The sequence below is a fragment of the Drosophila albomicans genome, chromosome 3 (genome assembly GCF_009650485.2).
Source record: "Drosophila albomicans strain 15112-1751.03 chromosome 3, ASM965048v2, whole genome shotgun sequence".
NCBI classification, from domain to species: Eukaryota; Metazoa; Arthropoda; class Insecta; order Diptera; family Drosophilidae; genus Drosophila; species Drosophila albomicans.
Window position 1 is genome coordinate 48796268 of NC_047629.2, and position 17656 is coordinate 48813923.

The 17656-nt window shown below is 37.9% G+C and overlaps 1 protein-coding gene across 6 annotated transcripts in view; it reads right to left on the reverse strand.

Moving 5' to 3' along the window:
• The window catches only part of LOC117572637 (uro-adherence factor A), a 73695-nt gene that overhangs the window by 4514 nt on the left and 51525 nt on the right, over positions 1-17656 (reverse strand). For 3 of the 6 annotated variants that reach the window (XM_052003443.1, XM_034255605.2, XM_034255604.2), the window contains 2 exons: positions 6199-6268; positions 508-1297 (listed from right to left, as the gene is read on the reverse strand). In XM_052003443.1, the coding sequence (XP_051859403.1) occupies positions 508-1297; positions 6199-6268 (860 nt within the window). Of the gene's footprint in view, positions 1-507; positions 1298-1387; positions 1693-3041; positions 3252-6198; positions 6269-7764; positions 7917-17656 lie in introns of those variants that run through there. The other 3 variants (XM_052003445.1, XM_034255606.2, XM_034255607.2) reach the window with 3 other exon arrangements.

Sequence of the window (17656 nt, forward strand, 5' to 3'; positions counted from 1 at the left end):
AAAAGAATAAGAATTCTTTAAATAATATTTAATATTGGATTTTTACTTCCAACAAAATGAAAGCAAAGATAAATTTGAAACACATTTGTTCTGTTTATTTTTATGCACTAAAGTGTTAAAGTTAACCGCGAATTTAAATTTTTTGACTAAATTTGAAATTTGGCTTTAATTTCTGACAAACAATATTATTTATGATTGGATTTATAATGTTTAAAAATTTGAAGCAAACCTTCAAAATTTGTTTATGCACTTAATGTCTTGAAATGTAATCAGATTCGAAGCTAAATGCATTTCTCGCAGTGTAGCAAATAAGTACTCTACGTAATTGTAGCCTTATTACAGTAAAATTGTAGCAATTTTTAGGTATTATATTACCCGTAAAGAACCTTGAAAGTAAACCCCCGAAAAAACAATTGTGTGTTGCGCTTAAGTAAACGTTGCAATAAGTGAAACACATTTCTTTGAGTGTAGAGTTGCATCATCCGATTGCAATGGAAGAAGACTCACCTTCATCGTGTGAGGCAACGCTATCGCTGTCGCTATCCTCGACATCAGTCCGTCGAATGCCATATGTCTCCAGGCCATTCGGTTGGCTGAGCGATCTCGTTGGCAGCGATTCGGGTGCTTCACGCTCAATGCTGCAGGCGCTGCCCAAATCGAGTTGCTTGTGCACCGGCGGCTTTCCAGCCACCTGCTCCAGGAGACTGCTCGCCTTCGCGGAGTGAGTGCGTCGAATGGTGCGAGCCTTTGCCTCCGCTGTGTTCGGAGTGCTCGTCCTCGCATGGACTGCACCTGGTTGTTGGAGGACACGGGCATATTGTTCGTCCTGTTCGAGTTCGATTTGTATGCCCGAATCACCGGAATTGCATTTGTCGCGTCGATTGAATTTGGTCTTGCGACGCTCCTTCGATGAACGCCAAATGAGCGGCCCAAAGCGATACTTGGCTGAGCTGCTGTCGCCGGCAGAGTTTGCAGTATTGCTGTTATCCTCAGTTTGCGGTGCAGCTGGTGTGATTGACACCGTTGGCGTTGTGGGCGATGTCTTGACATCGACAGTGGTGACAGCTGCTCCAGCTCCTGCTCCTGGCAGCGGCGTAATCTGCAGCTGATTGCGATTGTTCAGATTGTGCAATGTGCGTTTGAATTTCTGCAAGACGCCCAAGCTGCTGCCTCCATTATGCGTTGCTGAGTTGCTGACCACCTCAACTGGTGTTGCTGCGGTTGTTGGTTTCAACTCATCCTGGGGCTTGGCTGTTGCGGTCAGCGTGGGACTCGAGATGGCGCGCATTTGTTGCGACTGAAAAGAGACAGAAAAGTGCGGAAGGTTAGTTAGTTAGACTGGCATTAGATAATTGTTTACGAAGAGGATCGCAGTGAACACGCTTACGTAGTGCATCGATTCAAGAGATCTCAGCTGGTTCCTCCGCACGCGAAACCACAAATATCTTATCATTGTCAACTGTGTGATTTATTACACCAACAGTCAGTAGCAACAACAACAACGATACCAACAACACCCTGTGTGTATGTGTGTGTGTGTGTGGTAGCTGCGCTTTTATAGCTATTCGATTCACATGAATTTTTAAAGGGCACCCGAAACCGAAAAACAGGAAAAAAAAACGACGTCAACTATTTTATTCTAATTGATTACTATCGAATGTTGTCGTTGATTTCGAAGAGAACTTGGCTTAAAGTCCACACTCAGTTCGAGACTTCTTCTTCTTCTTTACAGTTCGTTAGTTAGTTAGTCTAATTACACTCTCTCTGTCTATCTATATCCCACACCCCCTTCAACTTTTCTCTCTACTGCTGTTGCTAGCTTCCTTATTTCTGTTCTGTTCTGTTTGTATTTGTATTTTATCGAATTCTTATCGAGTTCGCTTTTTTTTTGTTTTTATTTCGTTTGACAATTAAATTGATTCGAAATAAAACAAAAAACAACAATTTGAAGTGTGCCCAATACCCTGTAAATAAGTGATTCTACAAGCGAGTATGATAAGTTTTTGGAAAATTGCAATTAGGCAAAAAATTCTGTTAGACCTTAAGAAAAATTTTCCGGGAGTTTTAACAAGAACTTATAGATTAACTTTATGATGAAATTTATTCTACATAAGAACTTGTTTAGCACTTTTTTTAAAGTTATAAAAAGTCTTCTTAGATATTACAAAATAGATAATATGTTGGTTAATGATTATTACAAATTCCTATCAAATTCAACATAATATCTATTTAGTTATTATAAAAAGTTCCTATAAATTTCATAATGATATATAAGAAATTTTATTAAAAACTCGAGAGAATGCTAAATAAGTTTTATTTAAGTAAATTTATAAAATAAATAATAAAATAAGGCTGAACTAATGAAAATTTTGTGCTAAACTATTATTTTAGGACAATTTATGTGAAATAAAAAGTTCTAAATTATTCCTTAGAAAAAATGAAATAGAGCTCAGCTGAAATAAATTTTGTGTTCAACTATTATTTTACGATAATTTATGTAAAATGAAAAAGGGTCTGAATGCTAAATAATTCCTTAGAATAAATGAAGAAAGGGAAATTAAGCTCAGCTAAAGTCAATTGCGCTCTAAATAATACTTTCAGCTAATTATATTAGGGATAAAAACGTTTAAAATTCTGAATAACATTTAGTGTAATAAATAAAAAGAGTAAATAGAGCTTTGCTAAAATAAATTTGGTGTTAAATAATTCTGTTTAGGTAATTCAAGAAAAATAAAATAACATTTTCTCACTTAAATTCCTTACATTTACAGGGTATTTGCAGTGCCATCAACGCTGCGATTGTTAGCTTAATTTTGTTTTGGGCTATCAGCATATTTTTAGCGGTACGATTGTCCGCATTCGACTGTCACTTATCAGAGTGACTAGAAAAGTGGCCGAAATGCTAGATTTCGACGTAGTTGTAAACGACACTTCTGGCTGATAATACGGTTGAGTCACAGTCATAGTTTGTTTAACTAGCCATGTGAGGTAACTTGTTTAGAAAGAGCGTTTTGCCGCATTTCTTGTTTTGTTTTGTTTACCTGCAACAAGCGAGCGCGCCACTTGTAGCCACGCTCACAGGGCATGGAATCGCTGGGCAGATGATCGAATTCTGGACGCCGCCGTCGGCTGCCCGATGCTGATGCTTGCGAGGCATCTGGAACACCGGCATCAAAGTCCCAGAATTTGATCAGACCATAGGTATCCATCAAAGTGGGTATTATCAGTTTCTTCATAGCTATAGCTGATGGACTGACTGCCCAGCGATGGCAGGTGTCAACGGTCGACGCGATAAATAATAACTGAACTGCGGCGAGAATTTGCAATGCGACGCAACGCGACTCGATGCCAGTCGACTGACGACGACGGCGACGACGGCGACGATGATGTCGCAATGTCGCCGACGTCGTCGATGTGGATGTCGATGTCGATGTCGCTGTCGACGTCAAGTGCTTATGCGTGTATTGTTGTGTTTGCCCTTTTGTGTTGTTGTGTTGTTGTGGGAGGCCAACACTTTTGATAAGCATTCGTTCTAGGGGGCACAACTCTATTGTGATTGCCATTTACTCTTCTCTATATTGGTTATTGTCTGCGCTAGGTTCGTGTCTACGCTTGAGCTTGAGGCTGTTTAGCTACGATGAGGTAGGGGGAGGGGAGAGTCAAGTGTCTCTTGATTAGATTAGCAGCTGGAATTGCATTGATGCGCACGAGCCGAGGCGTCGACAACGATGACACTCACTTACTTACTGAAAATGCAATCATTGGCAATCGTCGCTCCACAATAGATAGACTCTCAGTCTCAGACTCTCAATCTGAATCTCAATCCATTGCATTGGCATTGGCTCTTGACATTACAATATCATCATCTGACCTCGCTGCTGTTGCATTGTTTTGCTTGATTAGTTTGCACCTCGGCATCAACTTATCGCAGCAACCAAACATTAACAAAGAAAAGTCTATTAATTTAAGTCAATTTCCCCTACCCCGCAACTGCCCGTTTCTATGATTAATGTTTAGAGAGCAGCGCCATAAAATCTATTTCGAAATGCTTTCAAGCTGTAAAAAGTGCCCCAAAAACCATTAATTTTCACGCACAACTTGCATTTTCACCCCAGCCAAGTTCTTATCGACTTGCGGTAACTTCATGTAAGTATTACATACGTTTTTTTTTGGAATTGTAAATAATTGTGTAATGTGTGTCGTCTTTTGTGGGCTTTTAATTAGTCGGCGGCTTCTGAAGTGCCACGAAATCTGTAGTTACCTTTTTTTTCAAACCTTATCTCCGAATTACCTTCTTAAACTTTATCGAACTGGGGCAAACCCAACGCACCTTGGGCACCTCGTTCCTGTTAATCAGTGTTTAATCACCTTTAATCTAAAAACATGCCTAAACGATTACACACACACACACAAACAGCTCCACTTCCTCTAGCTGTTGTAGGTGCAAAGTGACGTTTATGAGCACATTGAACTTGGCTAAGTCACAAAATGTAAACAAAACCATTGAAAATCATCGCTAGAAACAGCCTTGAAATGACAGCTCATGTATCTGTTAGACAGGATCTAAAAAGCACTTGTAGTCAATGTCGATGCTCAAGTGTCTCGGCGCAACCAATTAAATCAGTTTCTATTATAAACATAAAAGCGCAACAACTTTCACGCTGTGCCTAACAGTTGTGCGCTATGTTAACGAGCTGTAAGTGCATCGCATGCTGCGATGAAGATTAGTTTAATATGGTAAACGACAAACAAGAACATTTCAAGCTTTAACATTATGAACCAATGCAATTTCAATAACAGAGTCTGTATAGCGCATGTAACAGAGATGCACGCTGTTAACAGTGTGCTGTTAGAAATAGATATACATTGCAATGTCGATAAATGCACATCAATGCAGTTATCGATAACAATTGAAAAAGCAACTGAAACTATTTTCGAGTTTGTTACTATTTTAATGTATGCAATTGCTTTGTATGTGTAAGAGGAATAATCGACATTAAATTGCAACTCACTAACATGCTATTAGGAAGATAGCTATCTTAAATATAAGCAAACTAATGTTGCTCCACAATTCTGCTGACAAAAACTAATAGTGACAAAAACATGCTACTTAAGTTGCCAAGCATCCCCAAAGAATCTTGTTTAAACCACATAACATACACATATGTTATGTAAACCTACTCTAAGGTGTAATGACAGGCTATTACCTGTCAGCGAAAGAAGGCCAGCACTTAGCACTATCAGCATGACAACTGGACATCATTATGCAGAAGCCGCAAATTGCAAGGCAAAAAAAACTTGGCGAATCTATTTTGATTGGCAACGGGGCTGAGAGACTTGGAAATGGGATCGCATTTCAGGTTCATTCACTGCATATATGTAACAACGATGGTATAGGGCTTCTTCCTCTGCAGCGAAAATAAAGAAAGAAAAAACAAACACCACATCAGATGCGTGACTCTCAATTGCTGTGGTTGCTTGCTGTTGCCATGGATAATGTCTGAATCGAACTGAAATTCATTCATTACCCAAAGGGGGGCAAACAGCAGCAAATCTCAAGAAAGTAAATGACAGACGAAGCTATTTTTGTGGTGACATTGATAATGTGTGTAATAGAATACACATTGCTTACTTCTGCGCATTTTATGTTATACAATATAAATATCAATTCACCGCACGCAGTAAAACATATAATACTACCATAACATTCGGTGTAACGAACTCTGTTAACTAGTCGAGTCTAGTCGAGTTTGTTTGGGGATCAGGCACAATCACAATCTATCATGATCAAAAGTGGCTTTAAAGTGTCGTGTCTTTATTTAATGCCCTTGGCCTTAGCACTAAATCTATAATTTCCTTTCTTACGAAAATAGTTCGTGTGACAAAAACAAATCAGTTGCTCACTTCTTCCCCTTCAACGTCGCGCAGCTGTTGAATTTAGAAAAAAAGAAGATGAAAATGGCTTCGTTTGTAATGCGATACTAGTATATAGTATATGAGAAATGCCAGCTGCAATCCCAAAAGAGTTTTGTCCAAGTTTTATTGGAGCCACTTCGACAGCTGTTCAATTACGGCGCATTCCTTATGCCTGAGTAATCGCAGCAACTTTGCTTTAAGTGCCTCATGCCTCTATGAATCTCTTCTTCGACCGAGGTTCGTAAATTCTAAGCCAACATATTATATTATAGACAGACTTACCAGACATTCGCCAAAGCCGTTACACCTGATGCCAATTACGTTGACGTCATCCTTGCCGCTTTTGGGCAAACTGCAATAAAAGAAGAGACAGAGACAGAGAGTGAAAAAAAGGGAAAAATTACACAATGAATGGAAATTTGCAAAGCCTTCTTAATTGAATTGAAAATGTTCTGCGAACAATTAGCAAAAGACGGTAGCCAGGACAGGAGTTGCTGTCAGGTTGTTCCTTTTCTTTTTCGGGCCAATTGGGCAAACTTTTAGCGCCGGCTTAAGCAAGCTCTTGCTCTTGGTATATTCGCCTGGCTCGCTGCTGCCTTGGCTGATTACCAGAAATTGCGTGATTTATGGCCGAAGCTGACCCTCCCTGCCCAGCCCCGTAATAAACATTTATGTTCGACCATAAACCTTAACAAAAGGCGACATGAAAATTGCAGGAGTCTACACGTCCGGCCAACAATAATAAAACAAATACAAAATACAGAAGACAGAACACAGAGAACACTGAATACTGAATACTGAATACAGCATTACAACATTGTTGTAAAATTGCTAAAGAGTTTTTCCGGCTAGGTTTTTGCGTGTGAAACTGCGGCAAGCAAAAGTGTTGAGCGCGCAAGGAAGGGGAAAGGAGGAAAACGAAGAGGAAGAGGAACACAGGTAGATGGGAATTTTTGCAGTGTGTTTGATTTTCGCCGGAAATGGAAATGGAAAAGCGCTCAGCTTAGACTAAGACCACACTCACACTCTGACATCGAGATACACCTTAAGGAGCTCGATTTCAATCAAAAATGCAGACGAAGTTGGCCAAAAATACCAATGGCTAAAGAGACACGAATTTCGTATGCGAGTCCTTCGTACAATTTGCTGATGCTTATTGTAAGCAAACACTGCAGATTCCTGGAATTCCTCGTGCAAACAAAACAGGCTCAAGCAAAGGAAACACACACACAGTATTGAGGACAAAGGCAAGAGATGGAGATGGGAAAGAGAGGAATATTTAGTTTTTCCTTGACCAGGCTTTGGGTTTTCTTTCCTTTCAAGATGTGACCCAGGAGAAGCAGCCGAAGTTTCAACTTCAGCAAATTGTGTGCTCATAACAAAAAACGGATTAAATCAATGGATGCGTGAAGGAATGCAGTTCCCTGAGCATCTCTTCTTCTCGTCCCGACCTCTCTCTCTGTCGCTGCAGGATGCAGCATATGGTCCTTGTTGCCGTCTGTTTCTGTAGCTATTGCTGTCGATGTTTTCTTTGGATGTTTCTGTGTTTCATGTTGCACAGGTACAGGTGATTGATATCTACCGCTGCCATTCAAATGCCACGTAATTACGAAATGCATTCTGTTCTTGACTTGAGACACACAGAGAAACCGAGAGACAGACCCAGAGAGAGAGAGAGAGGACTACGTCTTGGGGTGGGGTCAGTGAACATCTGCTTGTAAAGGCCAAATGAAGCATAAAATGAAAATGAACATGAAAATGGAAATGGAAATGCACATTGCCAGCTGCCAATTGCTGGATCATTTCCATTGAAAATCATTTCATGAGCATTTCGGGGGTTTCTCTTACCGTTGCCAAGTGCGGGCAGCATTAAAGCGACGATTTGGCTTGCCAGCTATCAGCAATCGATTGTTGCTCGCAACATTTATCGATTTGCACTTTTCCATTTTAACATCCGTTCTATAAACGTTGCGCTGCTTCTTCATCTTCTTCTAATTGATTAACTTCCACTGCACTCACACACACAAAAATAATTCTTTTTTACAATCACTTTACAAACTCGTAAAGCTGAAATGTTTTATAGACGAATTCAGGGTGGGAGAATACCATCATCTATTTTACGATGAAACACAGAAATGCACTGAAAAGATCCGACAGTTACGACGACGCGAAGTGTTCACGATGTTGTACAGCGGCAGACTGATCGACCCGGTTTCCGGAGAGACAAAAGCCGAAAAGCAACCCGCATAGGATTTTCACTTGAGTCGTGCCTGACTTAGACAATAGAGAGAGAGAGGGAGAGCACAGGATAGTGAGTGAGAAAAAGAGAGAGGGAAGTTTGAGTGCATTGCTGTGAGGTTTTTTTTTTGAGCCAAGATTCTTTTGAGGTTGAGGGTTGAACTCAATTTTAGGGGCGCGATTTTCGAAATATATATATTTTAGTAGACTGGGGCACACGTGACATCTGCTTTGAACTCTTGATTTGAATGAAATGTTGTTGTTCCTTGTTATTTTCTGTTTGTTATTTCGCGACAGCTGGCCTCGTTATGATTGCATGTCCTTGATCATTGGGACTGTCAACCTTTTGGCTATCCACTCTAGTCGACAGCTGTTAAAGAGCGACAGGTTTTGCTGAAGTTGCAGCTGTTTGCACTTTGACTCAACAGGAACATTTTTGGCTCAACTGCAACAATTGCAACTGCAGTGGCTCAACAAGGATAACGAAGAATTAAAAGAAGCAAAAGGGAAACCGCTGCACACAAATATTGTAAGCGGCAGGAACATCTGCCTTGCTGCTACTTGCTCAGAGTATGCCGCAAAAACCAGTTTTGCTACACGATGGTGGTGCAACAGCACTGAGTTATGTACCTTCTTACTCTTTCACTCTTTCTCCCTCCCTCTCTCTTTGATTATGGAAGGAGGGACAGCGTGTGGCAAGCAATATTCATAAAGCATATCCCAGACTCGTACTACAACTCGTTGTCGTACTTTATTCTGTCGTTAAATCAGAACCATTTGCTGCGTAATGCCGTAAAACACGTGTGCTGCTGCTCGAGGAAACGGATACTTTGTCATTGTCCTGTGTGCCACGGCACACAAGAGCGACAACACAGCAACAACATTCCCAATTGCGATTCCGTTGATAATATGCAGAGTTATGTCAGCTGGGAGCTCACAAATCAGCTCAATCTCTATACGTTCTCACGACATATATTCATATCTTTTTTATTTCTAATTCAAAGAGTGTGCTCTGATTCCACGCGCTACATTATTTAAGAGTTGCATTTTATTAATGTTCTGGTTTATAACTTAAAGTGTTTGTGATCGTATGAATTTCGTGCGTCAACAATATAAGTGTTTGAAAAGAAAATTTAGTGACAATCCTTTTTAATTCTAATTCAAAATGTGTTCCGGTTTCACCCGTCACATTATTATAGTGTTAAATATTATATAATATTATCAAAATTGAGAATTACGACTTGAAGTGTTTTTAATCGTTTAAACTTCATGTGCTAATAATTCTACAAGTGTTTTTTAGGAATATTCAATGGGAAATCTTTCTTAATTCTAATTCAATTGTGCTGAGATTTCGCGTGTTCCAATATTTAACTTTTTTTAATGTTAACATAAATAAAGTTCAGAATGAAGCCCTCAACAGTTTAAATTTGTCTGAATTTCATGTGTCAAGTGATAAAACAAAAAATTCTTTAGGATATCTTTCAAATTTGTTATTCAAATTATTCTTCAATTTCAGGAGTTTCAATTTTGAAGAGTTTTTAAGGATTTAGAATTCATCCGAAAAAGTTTGTGTTCGTATGAATTTCATGCTTCAATACTGCAAGTGATTAAACAGAAAATTCTAAAGGAATTCTTTCAAATTTGTTATTCAAATTCAAATTTCGATTCCAGGCATTTCATTCTTTAAGAATTGAAGTTTAATAAGAATACATTTGCATTCATAGAAATTCTATGTGCCAATAATATCATAAATTAAAATAATAATAATAATAAATATTAATGAAAATCAATACTAACATATAAAAGTAAAAATTCAATGAGTTTGTTGCAAATCTATTCCATCTTCCAATCTCATTGAGTTCAACAAAGTCTTTACTTGAAAACCGTGTTCTACTTCGATTGGCTTTATTATTTTGTGCCACTTCCATTTATTTCTATGTCTGATGCCTATCATCATTTGCTAAGCAGTATTTCCGTTTATTGGATCATAAATAGATGCACTCTAATGCTCTTAAAGGTGTGCGAAATTCGGAACAGACCTGCTATTGCTTTTACTTGTGTAAATATGACAAAATAAAGATGTTTACATCCACTTCGCAACGTAATACAGCTGGGCTGGGTAGGAAATAGCTGCTCACAAGTTTTCCTCTCTCGATTTTGCCGAGAGGAGGAAGTAAGGAAATGCATTTGACGCTGAAATTTGATAAGCACCTGCAAATGGAATAGACGACACTGGGATAGATGCCGCAGACTGACAACAACATCCCCATATAAAATAAACGGAAGTCAGGATGTGCACTTAACCAACACACATACTTCCACACACACACACACACACACACATTCTCTTTCCCACACATACGTGGGCAGAGAGTTCATGGTGTATTTGACCCAAGATGTGCTTCTATTTTTGTCGGTCCTTTCGAACAAAGTAAATAAAAAGACAGCAACAACGACGACGACGACGTCGGCCAGCGACTTAGTCCGTTGAGCAACACTTAAGTCATAGATTTGTTTATGGAAAATACTCTTGGAAATTGCTGGGATTATTTACAGGCGACGACATCTGCATAAATTGAAGCATAAACAATGCCACCACACACACAAAAAAAACGTCTCTCAGGGTCGAGGCGGGGCAATTAGCTCAAGGTTGGGGCCCACACAGCAGCAACAGCAGTAACTTGGCCCAAAAGCTGATAAGCAGCGGGAGCCACGATTGAACCACTGACTGAGAGAGAGAGAGTGTGTAAAGAGAGATCGAATCGTTCGTTGTACTTGCTACTTTTTTTTAAGGCCCTTGAAATGGCCAAGGTCTGCAGAAAAAAAAAACATTTTTGCAATCTCTGGAATTCCGAACTGGTTTCGCAGTGCGTACACAAATTGTTTAATGCTGCCGACAGGTAGGCCTGTCTTGGTCTTGGCCTTAAAGTAAGACCAGTTACATGCGCCTTCTACTCTACTCTATACCTGTCTCAAAATGTGCAACTGCCAAGCGGCAAATCGACAGGCGGTTAAGGTACCGACCGACTTAAGCCTGACCACGGGGTGGACCACTTCCACTTTTTGCCTCTTTTTAAAGATTGCCACATAGAGTGCAGAGCGTGACTAAAGTGGACTAATCCCGAAAAAAATGAGTAAGGAATGCAGGGGAAATCCTTGCACCTCAGTCTACTGATTAGACGAAAGTGTTTGCCGTGTTAAATTGATGTTTAGCAAACTGTAGAAAAAAGGACGCCACATTTGTCTAGATTACAAGTTGAAAGAAATTAATTAGCCAACTCTAATAGAATCATCACTGAGCTGCAACGGCAGAGCCTCAAAGCATCTCATGCGCTGGACCAAATCGGAATGAGGAATGGCGCTTCACACGCAAATCTGCGCATTGATATGGAATGACCCTGTTATGAGCCAGTGAGCAGATGAGGCTTCAAATATGTATATGCATTTGAGGAGTTGGGATGGGCCTCTGGTCTAGCCAGTTCTTTGAGCCAGACACGATACTAAGTAGTCAAGTTACAAAGCAAAATGCAATGCATTTTACAAATGAGAAGTGTGCAACATCAAACATGCTTATTAGAGGTAAAAGTAGCTCCACTGAAAGATATAATCTCTTTTGAAATAGAGTAACAAAAATCGAGTAGAAGTAGAGAAGTTTTTTCTTTTGTGAAATCACGAGTCTTTCAAATAAACATTCAGCATTTGACGCAGCAGCTTCATAAACTGCAGAATTCATTTACTTTCAAGAAACTGAATCATCTCTTTATAAACAAGACAGACCTTATCTATTAAAGACGCCAAAATCACCTACTAATAACAAAAAACATCTGCAGAGGCAGACACTGGAAACTGAATCATTTGCCTATTAACACACCTCAGCTATTAAAAGATGCATTAACAGACATCATCTGCAGGAATGATCTTCTACAAAATGAACACAAAAATTAGTGTGTTATGAAAGAGGAATTAACTAACCGACATCAACTATCACAACAGGAAGAATCGTATACAAATGTCAGACGATATGATAAATGAAAAACAGAAATCATTTTGTAGAGCGAATGCAATAATCAATGGGAGTGAATCATCAGAAAGGGGAATTGTATACAGAATTGGAGAAAGGAAAGTAAAACGAGGTATTATCTGGAGTAAGCTAAATAGTATTCTCAATCAAAACTAATCTATTCATTAGTATAGAATAGCGTATCACACTAAATTCATTCACAAATAGAAATAATTTATGGTATCATTTATATCAAAACGAAATGTGCTGTTAATAAGCAACAAAAGGTACATATACCATAAATTTATTATTAACATTTAGGGTATAAATAAACAAGTAAGAAAGCCAAAGAGTAAGCTCGACTGCGAGATACTCGCTAATAAAAGAAGTATACTAAATTAATTAACAAAAAAAATACTAAAATATACCGATTGCTAAATTTGGTATATCGATATACTATTTGCCTTATGGAATATACACACTTCATTTATTTAAAATATTAAAATATACTAAGTTATATACTGAAAATGCTAAAATATACCGAGAACTACATACATATATACACTGAATGAATAACCGAAAATACTAAAATATGCCGAAACCTGAATTTGGTATATCGATATGCTATTAGAGTCAAAGTGTATAGAATAAATACATTTTCTGAAGTTAAGAAGTTAAAATATACTAAATTAATTACCGAAAATGTTAAAATATACCAAAAGAAAAATTTGGTGGATTGCTATACAACTATTCCAGTCAACGTTTACTATATAGAATATATACATTCCTTTTAGTTAAAATATACAAAATGAATGTTCCAGTGCCAACTTTAGTATATTAATATACTATTACATCCAAAATATACCGTATAAAATACACACATTTCCTGTAGGTATATATATACCTTCTGCCCTATGCGTAACGGGTATAAAAATCCACTATTCATTAGTGAGTATCATTGCAGTGACAGAAATATCACTTATTAAATTCATTCTGAATCGACCCAATAACAATATGATATCATAGATTCATTCACAAATTGGTGACTGTTATCGTTTCTATGTTATATCACAAAGTGTGCCATATTTACAGTTGCAGGCATTCAATTTAAACGCAAATCCATTGAAATAATAGAGAACACAGCTCAATAATCGTTGTTCACAAATAATTCCCAAACTGCACGTATTAAAAATAAGTTGACGTTGTAAATTGGATTATCAGTGCATTGACAGCACGAGCGAAATGCGCAATAGAACTTTGACTTTAATAAATAAATGCTGAACCATATAGGAAGCGCAATACAACAAAATGAGTGAATAAAATAAAATTATAAACAAAAATGTGATAGACAGACTGACTGACTGGGCGATACACTCAACCAAATTGGGATTTACATTTCAACTAAAAAGTGATTGAGAATTTAAACTAAATAAATTGTGTGGCGCATACTCAACATTTAACATTTCATGTTAAAATCACATAAAATAAAATGTGTGGGCTGCATGCTAATTTCGAGGAGGAAAAGAATTTCTGTTCTTAATTTGTCTGAATTCAACTCAAAGTGTTGTTTTCCACACACACACACACAGACACATGTGTTTGTCTGGATGTCTGAATGTCCCAACAATGTGTGGTAGGGGATTTAAAACCATTTAAGCTACGCAAATTGACATTTGACAGACGTTTTCCATTCGTCAGGTCCCCGATGCTGTGCCCAGCCCAGGACAATTTAAAAAGAAGAGAATACTAAAAACAGGAATGAAAGGGAAGACAGAGGCAGAGGAAGCTGAAGGAAACAGCATGAACTCTGAACCATGGCTGAGTACTCGTAGCACATGTAAGCCTAATTGGCATTGATTAATTGAATGCAGGGGGGAGAGCGGAGGAGTGGGAGAGGAGAAGGAGGTATGTACTACGAACAAAGAGAAGCCAGAGGAACAACTCTTGACGAGCGAAATTATGCAAAATGGGCAAAATACCGAGAGCGTACAGTGGGACAAAAGGGGTATTAGGAGGAGTTAGCAGGAGGAGAGGGGGAGGCGGCTGCCATTATCAGTAGGAATCATGCTAAATGAGTTATGAATGCAAAATTTATGTATGTATCCATTACGTTCGGTATGGGCAACGCTTTTGAATATGTATGCGGCAACAATATTCATAAGGCTGAAGGACACAAGATGTAGGAGAGAGAGAGAGGGGGAGGAAGAGAGGGAGTTGCATGCAGAGTTGTGCTGCAACTGCCACATGTTGAAATAAAGCGAATTTAATGAATGAATTGAGCGGGAAATGAATGTGTACTTTGTGGTTGCTTGAATTGGCTTGGCAGTTGCTCATGAGTTTCGGGGGGATTGCTGATGCATCTGCATCTGCATGTTGCTGGTTGCTGTTGTTGGTGTTGCACCCACATGTTAGCTGCAGCTGGTGCTGTTGCCACCGCAGTTGCAGCAACGTCAATTGCAGACAAGAATGATGCGATTGCAACTATAAATAACATCAAAGATCCACTGTTGCCCCTGTTGCTTTTGTTGCGAGTTGTTGTTGTTGTTGTTAACTTGTCGCTTGTCGGTAACACCAAAGAGGCCAAGTACGCCCACAGGCGCCATCACAGACACAGACAGTAGATAGCAAACGAGTATCTGTTGCAAGCTTAGAACATGCCACACAAATGACGATGATGAGCAGCAGCAGAGTTTTGGTAACGTATTTTGAATGCATAATCATTCAACTTGTGGGAGAGTTGCCATTCCAGAGACAGAGAGAGAGAGGGAGAGAGAGAGAGAGAGGTAAGAGAGTAAGTAGGAGGAACGCAGGCAGTCAGGCACTTCACGAATTCATAATTAATTGAATGCGAGTGCAGCTCGAGAAAGACATGCAAGACCTGAATAAAAGAAACCCCCCGAAGACGCAAGTAATATGAGTTGAAGGGAGGAGTGGTGCAGAGGGGTGTGGAGGGGGGCAATGTCGGGGCACGCACCGCAACAACAGCAACAACAACACATGAAAACAGTGAAAAACTGACAAAAGCCGAAAAGACAAAGAAATTGCTTTGGCCCCGGGGCTATGGCATAGTTTTCTCTCATTTCTTTCCTCTTTTATCTTCCTCCTCAATTTGTAATTAAATGCAACGCTCTGTGTGTTCCGGGAAATCTTAACGAACGAACAAGAAAAATTATGAAAACCTGATGAGTGTGTTGAACCCACAACGCAGCACACCACACACACACACAAACACACAGAGAGAGCGCCACAGGATACTCGTACTCAAATTTCAAAATGTACTTAAAAAGGACAATGGGCATCCTGCAAAGGAGCTGCTGACACTAATGGCTGTCACCAATTACCAACACGCTTTACTTTATGACGTAGTTCAAATGCCATTCAAAAATTCCCATTTAATACTCAACTCTCTGGTTGCTTATCTATAAATACAAATTCAACAAAGGAAGTGCGAATTCTTTTTTTTTTGATAAGCCCCTAAAAGGGAAACCAATAGCATAACTGACGTCTTCACGGTGGTACCATATTATATTTGAGTGGTTTGAGGTTTCATTATTAATATAATACTTAGTCGTCATATGACTTTTTAGTACTTGGGTCTGGGGGTCTAAAGGGCGCTCTCTTCTTCTTCCGGGCATTGCTCTTGTTGTTGTTCTTTACGGCTACGCAGAATTCTATTTGTGGGAATTGTGAAATATTTTCTCCACGCAAATGCGTAAAAACCTAATTCAGTATTTCGTCAGCTGGGCTTTTTTCTGGGCATTTCTTCAATTTCCAATTTCTTACTTTGATTTCTTTTTAAATTCATATTTTCGTTCATTAGTACTGTAGGTTCTTAATGAATTTGGTAGTTGTAAATTTCCCATTGAATTTTTATTTGAATTTGTCACTTTAAAATACCACGAATTTGTTCTAAATGTATTATTGTATTTAAAGTATTTTAATTGATTGGAATATTGCTATTGTTATTAATTGTATTATTTATCAGTTCCTTACTTATTTATTAATTTTTTGAGCAGTTTTGTATTTATCTAAACTGATAAGACAATTTGTCTGGGCATTAAAGGTTCTTTAATGAATTAGTTCTTATTCTACTTTGGTAGTAGAATTTTAAATTTCAATGAACATGAATGTTGTCTAAAGTCGTTTAGAAGTATTGTGCCAAAAGTATAAAAAATATTTTGATAAAAGAGCATAATATTATTAGTACTAACATTCAAGATATTATTTATCAGTAAATTATTTTTTTTTTTGTTTTGGAATGTGCAAAAAGTACTCAAGAAATATGTTGATTAAAGAGAATAATATTATTGCTATGAACATTCATGATATTGTTTAACAGTTTTTTTTTTATATTTTTTTTTGAGCTTTTGTGGTTTTCTGTATAAGCATTATTTTATTTATCTAAACTGATAAGGCAGTTTAGCCTAAGTATTAAAGGTTTTTAATAGAATCAGAAGTTCTACATTTGCAATGGAATTTTCAATAAATTCAGAGCTTTTTTTTCATTCCTTACAAATTATGAAAATTAAAAAGAATAAAAATTATTAATATTATTTTAATATTAAGAATTTTCATCATGCGCTAAAAGAATTAGTAGTTCCACAATCCATGTAGAATTTATATTGTATTCCGGCTTTTACTTCTTTAACTTTTTTTTATAAGTATTGAGTAACAAGTAAGGAAATAAAAAAGGATTGTTTTCATTTCATTTATATGAAAATCATGAAAGAGATTACATTCTTGGGCAACTACAAAAGATTTGAGTGACTGTAAATTAGCATTTTGAATACATTTTGTGGCATTTGCAAACTCGTTGTTCAGCCTCTATCAAGTTGATTATTATGACAAGCTGTTGACACAAATTGTTGTTGCAAATTGCATTTCACTTTAGCCAATTGCATTTTTTTGAGCTTATTAACGCAATTCTCCCGGCCCAACTCTGAGGTCTGGCCTATTAAATAATGATATCTGTGTGTTTTGTGACTAATACGGAAGTGCGAATGCAACTGGGGTGAATGTTGAGAGTGAATAAGTGAGTGAATGAGTGAGTGTTCGTTCACTCTCTCGGCATATGATCAATATTGAATTGCATGCATATTCACATGAGGTAATTCAAGCACACACATGGAAGCAGCGATTGTGCCTTATGTAATAATTAACACATTTTAATGCGTTGCCTAATCAAAATGAATGGAAATGATGGAATGAATATGGCGTTGGGTTACGAGCCCACAAAAAAGAAAAAAAAAAAAAAAAAAAACAGTACGAACGAAAGTGCGAATAGAAATTGTCTAATATATTTTTCTTTACACATTGAATTTTTTGCACTTCATAAATTATGCAATTGTGCCGCAAAAGGTAGAAAGAGAGACATAAAGTACAGGCCATGTCCACATATGAGTGTTTGAGTACCACTAAAAGTTTGACCGACCATTAAATTAATTAAACTTTTAATTAAACCGAAACTAGTTTGAAAAGTAAGCGAGGCAAGAAAAACGAAAC